This window comes from Diabrotica undecimpunctata, chromosome 8, assembly GCF_040954645.1.
Source record: "Diabrotica undecimpunctata isolate CICGRU chromosome 8, icDiaUnde3, whole genome shotgun sequence".
In the NCBI taxonomy this organism is placed as follows: Eukaryota; Metazoa; Arthropoda; class Insecta; order Coleoptera; family Chrysomelidae; genus Diabrotica; species Diabrotica undecimpunctata.
Window position 1 is genome coordinate 117,174,460 of NC_092810.1, and position 11,260 is coordinate 117,185,719.

Sequence of the window (11,260 nt, forward strand, 5' to 3'; positions counted from 1 at the left end):
AGATTCACTCTCATGCAAATTTCCAACGCCGACCGTGCGTATAGAAGTATAACTTCAAAAATAATTTTGCGCCTTAAAGGGTTAAGATAAAGTTGATTTCAATAAAGTCGTCTCAGAAACGCAACTCAAAAATATTGATATTATTTTAAAGTCATCTCATTTAAAATGTATAATATACGTCTGAACTGTCAATATAAATGAGTCACATAGAAGAATTGTTGCCCAAGTAACAACAGTTATAAAAAATAAAAACACAAATATTTTAAAATATTTATTTGAACTAAAATTACATCTAAGAATAATACTCAACAATTAATTTACAAATACGATAATTAACATTAAATTACATTCGAATTATTGCGAAGTTCAAGTCTCAGAAAGGCCACTGGAGGAACTTTCACTTGGATCGGTATTAAGTTTTTGTTTCTTTTTGGCCATTATATCAGCCATCGTCTGCTCAATTGATCTAACATCTTTTTTATTTTCACTAGGTACTGAAAAGACAAAATAAGCATTTTAAACACGTCATTCATATGTAACAAAAATAATCATAATTTTTCATACATAATTATAATATACAATTCCGATTGTTATCTTTGTTTATTCGCTGAAAATATGATTTTATATCTGTGTTAGATATCCTGTTAAATTCTACTTCTACTATACCGACCTTAAACTTTTGCCTACACCGTATATATATATATATATATATATATATATATATTTGAATTTAACAGGAATCTAACACAGATATAAAATCGCGAATAGACAAAGATAACAATCATATTTCCCCTTGGTCTCCCCTCCACATTCCTCATGCACGCCCATTAGTGAACGCCAGACGATTATTTCCGATCCAGCTTATACGAAAGAAACAGCGGCAGGGTTGCCTTATTCCATTTTTGAATTAAAACATTGAATTTATTCTAAAAATTGGCGATCAGTGGCGCGGTTATATTGCCATTCAAAACGGGATGTTGATATTAAAAATGAAACACTAATTGACACAAATACTGGTACAAAATTTCTTAAATTCATGAGAAATTTACAGATTCGCATTTTTATTTGACGAAATTGTAACCCAACTTCCAATAAAACAAGATAATTTCGGCAACATCGCCATCCATCCGTTCTCTTCAATGGTAAACTGCATACGAGACAGGCCGAACGCTATGCTATGTATTTCCTTTTGGAGGTAACCGCGTCAGTGTGAAGATAAAAATTTGATATGCCGACTGTTTATACAACAGAAGAACGGGTTCAAATAATAAAATGGCACTTTGGGGGCAATTCAGTACAAGAAACTATTGATATATTTATTATGGCTTTTGAAAATAGGCCAATACCTATAGAAATAACTGTATTGGCCATTATTCATCAATTTGAAAAGTTTGGCTGTACTAATGGCAGATGTAAAAAATGTGCCCATCAGATCAACCTAGCAAAAAGAAAATTTCTCAAGAACGAGAAATTAGAGAAATTCAAGTTTGTGTATTGGCTAAAGCGACGCCGTGTTCAAGTAAACAAATTGCCGATGAAGTTGATTCGAATGCAAAAACAGTGAGGAATATTTTGAAAAGAAACTTTGAAAAGAAAATGTTGTTAAATTATGATGGAGAGATGCCATGCAAATAATAATTTTTTGAAAAATATTTTGTTTACAGATGAGTCCTCCTTCACAATTCACAAGAAATATTATCCATTCATTGTACGTTATTACCAATAAGTTTGTATACCTTCTTCTTTACGTGCCATCTGCGCGACGAAGGTTGGCAATCATCAGTGCTATTCTAACTTTTGACACTACAGCTCGAAAAAATTCAGTTGAGCTGCATCCAAACCATTCTCTGAGGTTTTTCAGCCCGGACATTCTTCTTCTACCTATGCTGCGCTTTCCTTGAATCTTCTCCTGCATTATTAGTTTTAGAAATTCATATCTGTCACCACGTATTATATTACCCAGATATTGTAGTTTTCTTATTTTGATGGAATCCAGTATCTCGCTGCTGTTCTCTATTCTTCTTAGTACTTCTTCATTGGTTATTCTGTCTGTCCAGAAGATTCTCAGCATTCTTCGATATGTCCACATTCCAAATGCTTCCAATTTATTGAGACATTCTTTATTTAAAGTCCATGTCTCCACACCATACAAAAGAACAGAAAATACATAACACTTTACTACTCGTTTTCTAAGATTTAGGTTGAGGTCTCTACAACATAATATTTGTTTCATTATTATTGAATGCACTCCTAGCCTTTTCTATTCTAACTCTAATTTGTTTGGTATATTCGTTTGTTTCATTAATGTTTGACCCTAAATGCGACCAGACCAGACACAGCCCTGTCTAACAGCTCTTGATTTTTATTTTATTAGTTTTTAAATTATTTATTCTTATAACAGCTTCTTGTTCATAATACAGATTATTTATTATTCTTATATCCCGTGTGTCGATGTTCTTTGTTCTCAGTAGTTTTATTAACGGATTATGTTTCACTGCATTATACTTCGAATGCCTTGTTATAATCTAGAAAGCAGACATAGATGTCCTGGTTTACATCTAAACATCTCTGTATTAGCATATTTACTGCATATAATGCTTCTCTGGTTCCTTAACCATTTCTAAATCCGAACTAAGTTTGTCCAATGTCTTGTTCGTATATCAATGATGTTCTAATGTTCTTAACCAAGATTCATTTTACCCCCATACCTACAGTGAAACCAATACAAAAAATTTAATGTTAGACTGTGATGGTATTTTACATTAATATACTTACCATATCCATAGGATTTATTAGTTTTTGTCTTCATAGCGGCCTTTAAAGCAGCATCCTCACCAATAAGGTGTACATACTTATCTTTATAATTTGAATTTGGTACGAACTTTTTAGATTTTTTGGAAGAACATTCTTGTTCTTGATCATCTAAATTGTCTAGTCGTCGCTGAAAAAAAAAACAGCTATATTAAGATTGATTGATGGGACATGCAGATACAGTGAAGATTGGAAAGATTTCCTCAAAAACTTTTTTAGATAATTTTGGTATATTGAGTTATCTGTATCTGTAGGGCGGGCGAGTTAAGTTCCACAGCACTTGGGCCACAATTGACCTATTGTGCATCCTCCCAGGGAGCTGTTGCCCTTAGCTCCCCATACTGCCATTTCTAGGAAGGTGGACAAGTCACCAGGAGACATCTCCCTTGTGTGGGCAGGTGTGGACCAGAACTCGCCGAACGCGTACTCTCGTATTAGCGATAACTCCGGGCATTCACATAGGACATGATCTACAGTTTTGTCTTCTCGTTCACACATAGAGGTATGTCTACTAGCCCCAGCGTGTTAAGGTGTTTGCTTAGTTGACAATGATCAGTTAAAAAACAAACTGTCAAGCGAAGGTTTTTCTTGGTCATTCCCAAGTACTTCTTTGATGCTGACTTTTCAAGGTTACTTAGTGTTACCCTGGCAAGTTTACATCCTTGTCCTTCTTCCCATCTTTTTACGGTTTGTTGTAGTTGTACGCGATTGTTGTAGTTGACCAACCAAAAAGATCTAAGATTCTTAGGTCTGTCACCTTCCTAGCCAATTGGTCATCAATGCTGTTGCCTTTATTCCTATCGTGTCCTTTAACTCACCTCAGGATGATGATATTCGTATTACCATCCGAAACTTGAGTTAGTGACTCGTGACACTCCATTACTAACCCTAATGTGACACATGGTCTATTCAAGGTTAGTAGCGCTTGTCTGCTATATGTGCAGATAATTATAGTTTTCCCTGCTATACCTTTTTGGGTTATCTCCTTTGCGGCTATGGAGATACCAACCAGTTCTGTCTGAACTACGCTGGTATTTTTACCCATATCCCACTTTATTGTTAGGTTCAGTGATCTGGAGTATATCCCGCATCCTGAGCCTTCTTCCATTTTGGAGCCATCGGTGTATATGCAATAGGCATTTTCCACGTTTGTCTCCCTATACTGTCTTGTTTCAACTTTTTAGGGTTTCTCAAAGACAAACTTTGGTTCAATTGAGTCGCAGCCTACCTCTAGCAGGCGTAGCGCATCCTGTTCTCCCCGCCAGAAACGAGTTCTCAGTTGTCCCTTTCCTATATTAAGGTTTGCACCAGCTGGGCGCAGTCGCATCGTTGTCACCAACACCACCTCTTTGACATATATATCTAGAGGCGTGATGCCAATGATCAACTCCATTGCATCAGTTGGTGTTGTTTTCATGGCACCTGTTATATTTATGCAAACCATCCGCTGAATATGGATTAGTTTGTTAATGGCTGTTGCCTGTAGCACTTTTGGTACCCAAGCAATAGCTCCGTAAGTTAGCATTGGCCTAATGACAGCAGTGTAGACCCAGGCGATCACCCTGGGCGAAAGGCCCCAGGTGCGTCTGACTGTTCGTCGACATTGCTCATAGGTAATATTGAGGTATATCTAATTTATTATTTGTGTTTATTGGGAGACAATTGATGACTAGCGGACAATTAGTTTCATTTAAATACAATATGACAGATCCACTTTATGTTAAATCCAATACCGGATATTGGGTGATACATGGGCTAACTGTTGAATTGCTAGAGAGCGAAAGAAAGTCAAAAAACGGCGAGAAAAACATTAAGGCATATTTGTGAAGGGATTATTGGTATAATTCAACATATAAACATAAAGAAATATAGAAAGATATTAGTATACCAACTCCATATCGGTATAAAGAAAAATATTTGTGATTAATGATTAACATTAATAATATTGTAAACAATTGTAAATCCTATAACATACTTTTACTAAACATATGGTAAATATATATAATTATGATGAAAAATTACGATTTAACTAACTTTTTCAATTAGCCTTTTTTTAACTTCTTCGTTCCAAGGTTCACCTCTTCTCCTTGCAGCTAATTCATCTTCACAGGGAGGATATTCTTTCTTATATACTCTTATATACCTATCAACACCATCAATTCCAAAGGCAAACGATAGTAGACCACATGCCTCAGCTAATTCATGACTAGAAAGTAAAAACAATTAGTTACACCCAAACTGCAATTTTTTATGAAAAAGTAGTTGTTGAAATGAAATATAAAGATCAGCACAGCCAACTGTGATTTTCCTGTTTCTGTATATATTGTCTTATCCTCAAAGAGTGTTCACAATTTCTTTTCTTAACCATTTGACTGCCACTTACAATAAGATGCCAATCTCTATTAGCCAGGGGAATATTAGATTCAAAAGCTGAATCATATTAAGTACATTGGCCACCAAATTATTGTAGAATTTATTATTTGCATTCATTATGAATTCGTTTCTATTTAATGGGATTTCTAACGATAGCAGGGAGCAGATATAACCATAAATAGTCCTTTGTTTATGGTAGATACCTCTCGAAACTTAACGACACCACTCAAATACAAATGACTCTGTATTAAGCTTAAGATCGGGTTTTCTGCATTAATCCGTTGGCAAATATATGCGAGAGCTGCGTTAATATAATAGGTAATAACCCTAATAGGTTAATAGTTTTGATTTTTGCAAAAATAAAAAAATAAGTAAGTAGTATGTATTAAATAGTAGTTTGAAAATTACAACTAAAATCATCAAATATAAATAAAAAAAATACTGCCAACACATACAAGAAAATAAAGAACAAGACCAAGAGTTAAATAAGATACAAGAATAAGACATATATAGTTTTAATAGCACAAATGAGTAGATTAGAGTAGTTTTTTTATTTGCATACATTTTTACATGTAATAATGTCATATAAAAAATACATACATAAAACAAATAGGTCACAAATATTGTTACAATCCTAAATAAGATGAAAAAGACAGAGTACATTCTATACTCGGATTCAACAGTAGATTTCAGCGTTGGCTCTTACGGACAATGTTAATCAAATGGAAGAAAACGCTGCAGCGTTGCTAGTTCATCGTCGGCCTCAACGTGGCACAGCCGGCTTCGAACTTAACACTCCCTTACACACGAAGCACTTGCAATTTTGCACTAACATTCACTGATTTGCCCTAATGACTGTTCCAGAAAATATTCGGACGTCGTCGTAATATAGTGGTCAAGAATTGATAAGGATCATAATTATGATTTCAAATATTTTAAAAGTTTGTTGAGATCCTAGTATGATGACTTGAATAGAATAAATGAAAATAGACGACTATAAACCCTATTCATTCTACAAATTCCCAGTCGTCAACAGAACCACGTGTAAGCCAAACAGTGTCGTACTGATGTACGACCTATGTATCATATGATTTTTAAAAATATTTACTTTTGAAACTGTTAGTGTAAGAATTTCTTGAAATTTAATCATTATATCACAATTAAACTAAACTCTAAAAAATATCACGACCAGTAAATAACTTAACAATAACTATAACATAAATATAACACAATATAATAACTTAAAAATCAACACGAAACAATTAGAATTTAAAATAATCACAAGTTGGGATCTGTAACATGAGAATCTGTCTCGCTTACGGTAATAAATTATATTTTATTGCCTCTTGACGAATGAGACGGCGAATATCAACACGTGCTCATGTTTACTGATGGGAATTTGGTAAACGAATATACTTTAGTATTCAACTTTTTGCTGACCCTAGTAAAAAATGGCCATAATGGCAAAATTTATTTTATTATTTTATTTCGTTTAAAATTGATAATAAAGTCGGGGTATTAATATTACTTTAATTATATTAAATTTTTACAAACTTCGGCTATTTCTGGAGTAAAATATTACTTCGATCCTTATCAATTGTTGAGCTCTGTTGTATTTGACGAATAGAAAATTTCTTACATCTCTTGTTGTCATATTTACGGAAATGGATGTTTGGAGACCTTTTGAATAGAATTGAAATGAATAGAAAGAAAATGCCACGATTAGTAGATACGTCAAAAATATATCGAGGATACATCATTAATTTATATTTTAGTATTATTTATACAGGATGTTTCATTAACAGTTATCCATATAGTAACTGGAGATACCTTAGCACAAAATACGAAGATTTAACCTAAAATACTAATCACATGCTATGATTTTTGTGACTGATATTTTTAAGTTAAAGTTGATTTCATATAATTGAATGATAATTTTATATCTTTCAATAAAATCCTTGCAACTCATAAATATTGGCAATATCATTTTGATGTCTTCTACTTTAAAATGAATTTTTTTACTAACAACAAAATTTTTCTGAAGCTATTTTCTTGTGGCATTTTAAATTAATTACTATTTAAATGGGAATAAGCCACAATTAAAGGTTAAAATACGTTTATTGACGTTTCAATTTCCAAAATTAACAAAATTTTTGTAATTGATTAATATTTTGTATTTCGATAATGACTTCCGAAGTGAAAGTCGTAGAATAGCTTACTGACTAATGGGCGTTTCTAGAAATGGTTTAACCATGTGGAAATTTCGGTATTGTTGTAATTAAATACCCATTTAGATTAAATACCCATTTTCCTGATAATAGTATCTACTAATTGTTATACGAGTGCGTATATCTATAGCAGTTTTGCAGTTTGTAGAAACGGTTTAACTGTTTTGTGTGTGCATTCGAGAAGGTACGTTAACTTGTCAAAAAATAAGTGCAATTTATTTTTAAACTTTTTTTATGTACTGTGTCAAAATATGGAGCATTTAGAGGTGAAAAGTTTCAAACAAGGACAAATCTTAGATTTATATGGGCGACAAATTATTTTGAATATGTTGATATATACAACAAAAACAAATTCCGATCTGACTCCAACACAAATTGTTTCTACAACAAGTACAGCGCTAGGTGTTAGCGATAGGACAGTCTGGAAAATTCGTCAGGAAGGATTGGATCATAATGGAGACTTACCCAAAATTCTGAAAAACCCACGTAAACGGACCAAGAAGGAAACCAATCGGGAGTTTACCTACGATGAGAATATCAGGAGCCAATTGAGAAGACTTGTTCACATGGAATTTTTCTTAAAGAACATATCTCCCACAATCAAAGCTATCCTGGATGCCGTTAATTTACACGAACATTTGCCTAAATTTTACAAAAGTACTCTATATCGACTATTGAGAGAGATGGGATTTGTTTATGAAAAAAGAGGAAAGAAAGCAGTAATGATGGAACGTCCTGACATAATAAATTGGAGGCATAAATTTCTTAGAAAAATACAGAATTATCGAAATCAAGGATACAATATTTTCTATTTGGATGAAAGTTGGGTAAATATCGGACACACAGTAAATAAGGTATGGATGGATTCAACCATAACCAGTTATAAGGATGCATTTTTAAAAGGCTTGACTACTGGTCTAAATGATTAGAATGTGCATTTTTAACAAAAAAACATTCAGGCGACTACCATGACGAAATGAACGGCGAGCCTTTCGAAGACTGGTTTGAAAATAAACTAATCGCAAACCTCCCAAAAGGAGAAAAAAATCAGAGTTTCAGGTTTCAGAAAAAAGCATGATATCTTTATTATGGTTTATAATGAAGGCTTTTACTTCTGTTGCATGTTTTGCTAGCCCTTTGGCATTCCATACAGCTATTTTAACAACTTAATCATTTTATTAATTTGGTCACCACAGTAGTATTGTTCCCATCTGTTCCATAAGATTTTTAACATGTTTTTAAGTTGATCTATATCATTTGCATTGTTACACTTCTTTGAAATCACTTTATTTAGCACCAACAATATTACAATACTTTAACACACTGACAACTATAAACTTCTAAACTCAAAATACAACTGTTACCCCAACTAATTACTATTTAACTGGGAATAAGCCACAATTAAAGGTTAAAATATGTTTATTGACGTTTCAATTTCCACTTCGGAAATCGTTCTCAAAATACAAACATTAGTTTGTATTTTGAGAACATTGAAATTGAAACGTCAATAAACGTATTTTAACCTTTAATTGTGGCTTATTCCCAGTTAAATAGTAATTAATTTAAAATGCCACAAGAAAATAGCTTCAGAACAATGTTACCCCAACCATCAACAATATATGTTTATAATATATTTTCGGATGTTCCAAATGTCACTAGAAATGTCAGGAATTTTAGATGTCATCTTGAATGATCTAGAACTATTTTTTCTTTTTCATCTAGGGACTTTTCTATTTAAAAGAATCTCACGGAACTGTCTTAACAATATTTTCATGCTTGCTGCATTATTTAATATTTCTTGTGGTTGATTTCTTATTGTTTGAGCATAATGGATGGATTCAACCATAACCAGTTATAAGGATGCATTTTTAAAAGGCTTGACTACTGGTCTAAATGATTAGAATGTGCATTTTTAACAAAAAAACATTCAGGCGACTACCATGACGAAATGAACGGCGAGCCTTTCGAAGACTGGTTTGAAAATAAACTAATCGCAAACCTCCCAAAAGGAGAAAAAAATCAGAGTTTCAGGTTTCAGAAAAAAGCATGATATCTTTATTATGGTTTATAATGAAGGCTTTTACTTCTGTTGCATGTTTTGCTAGCCCTTTGGCATTCCATACAGCTATTTTAACAACTTAATCATTTTATTAATTTGGTCACCACAGTAGTATTGTTCCCATCTGTTCCATAAGATTTTTAACATGTTTTTAAGTTGATCTATATCATTTGCATTGTTACACTTCTTTGAAATCACTTTATTTAGCACCAACAATATTACAATACTTTAACACACTGACAACTATAAACTTCTAAACTCAAAATACAACTGTTACCCCAACTAATTACTATTTAACTGGGAATAAGCCACAATTAAAGGTTAAAATATGTTTATTGACGTTTCAATTTCCACTTCGGAAATCGTTCTCAAAATACAAACATTAGTTTGTATTTTGAGAACATTGAAATTGAAACGTCAATAAACGTATTTTAACCTTTAATTGTGGCTTATTCCCAGTTAAATAGTAATTAATTTAAAATGCCACAAGAAAATAGCTTCAGAACAATGTTACCCCAACCATCAACAATATATGTTTATAATATATTTTCGGATGTTCCAAATGTCACTAGAAATGTCAGGAATTTTAGATGTCATCTTGAATGATCTAGAACTATTTTTTCTTTTTCATCTAGGGACTTTTCTATTTAAAAGAATCTCACGGAACTGTCTTAACAATATTTTCATGCTTGCTGCATTATTTAATATTTCTTGTGGTTGATTTCTTATTGTTTGAGCATAATTTACCAAGTAAAGTTGTTTAAAGGGTACCCCATAAACAACTTTGGTAGTTATACATTCTTTTCAACAAAATTCTAAATAATCTTTTTTGAGACAGATTTCCAGAGTGGAAATCGAAACATCAAATTTTTGTAGATAAATATTGTGTGGCTTAATATCATATAAACACAATATTTAACTAAATGTTATAGATTTATTCATCAAAATAGGTTTTAATAAGTAATTTTCTAAATATTATTTGTAAAATATACTGAAATCAAAAAAACTTTCATTTCACATCATAATAATTAACATGAATTTATCATAATTATTTTTAGTAGCCATGGTCCTCATTTGACTACCACTAGCATTATCACATTTACCTCTACAGATTAGTAAACAAATTTTTTTTGGAAATTTAGGCCATTTTGATGACCAAATAAAGAAATTTCTATAAAAAAAAATATTAACATAATTTTGAAGTAAAACTCAACACATGGTCTAAGGATAGATCCAAAAACAATAACTTTTATACCATCTACAACATTGAACATATATGTATAAATTCATTAAGTTTGTTTTAATTTAGGTATGTATTTGAAATAAAACTTACACTATGCTTCTACATATTTGGTCCATAGGTTCAAATTTTAAAGTAAGATTGGAAGTATCCTTAAAATGTGATAAGAGTTTTGCTTCTACTCGATCTTTAAACCGTTTTAACTTTTCCTTTTCTTCATTTTGGCGTCTTTCAATTTCCTCTTTCCTCTCTATAAAAGAGAAATAATGATAAATTCCATTTTGAATTAGGTTGATGGTACTTACTTTTTTTTAACTGTTTTTCTTTTTCGCTTAAACTCGGAGGTTTATCCATTGAATTCATTATTGATCCTAGTAAGTCCATTTTTAAAACTGCTGTTATTGTTATTATGGAGGATATTAAATTAATTTTTAAATGTTTCAGGGTTAAAAACACTTGACTTCTAGTTTGACTTTGAAAATATATATACATAACCTCATTCCTCATTCACTCTTCTTTTTTAAAAACCTATGTACACACAGAACATTA

At 32.1% G+C, this 11,260-nt stretch overlaps 1 protein-coding gene across 1 annotated transcript; it reads right to left on the bottom strand.

Annotated features, from left to right (window-relative positions):
* Nucleotides 1-258: 258 nt before the first annotated feature.
* On the bottom strand, nt 259-11,245 carry LOC140447902 (sperm-associated antigen 7 homolog). The gene is made up of 5 exons (XM_072540823.1): nt 11,017-11,245; nt 10,805-10,961; nt 4,846-5,017; nt 2,776-2,941; nt 259-494 (listed from the first exon to the last, which is right to left on the bottom strand). The coding sequence occupies exons 1-5, from the start codon at nt 11,216-11,218 to the stop codon at nt 367-369; spliced, it is 825 nt and encodes a 274-aa protein (XP_072396924.1). The 5' UTR covers nt 11,219-11,245; the 3' UTR covers nt 259-366.
* Nucleotides 11,246-11,260: the final 15 nt, after the last annotated feature.

Excerpts from the sequence above, each read along its gene's own strand:
- LOC140447902 (XM_072540823.1), bottom strand. The coding sequence starts at position 11,218 with ATGAGGAATGAGGTTATGTATATATATTTTCAAAGTCAAACTAGAAGT. Across the intron at positions 10,962-11,016 it reads AGAAAAACAGTTAAAAAAAA|AGAGGAAAGAGGAAATTGAA; the intron begins GTAAGTACCATC and ends TCTCTTTTATAG. Across the intron at positions 495-2,775 it reads TAATAAATCCTATGGATATG|TACCTAGTGAAAATAAAAAA; the intron begins GTAAGTATATTA and ends TTGTCTTTTCAG.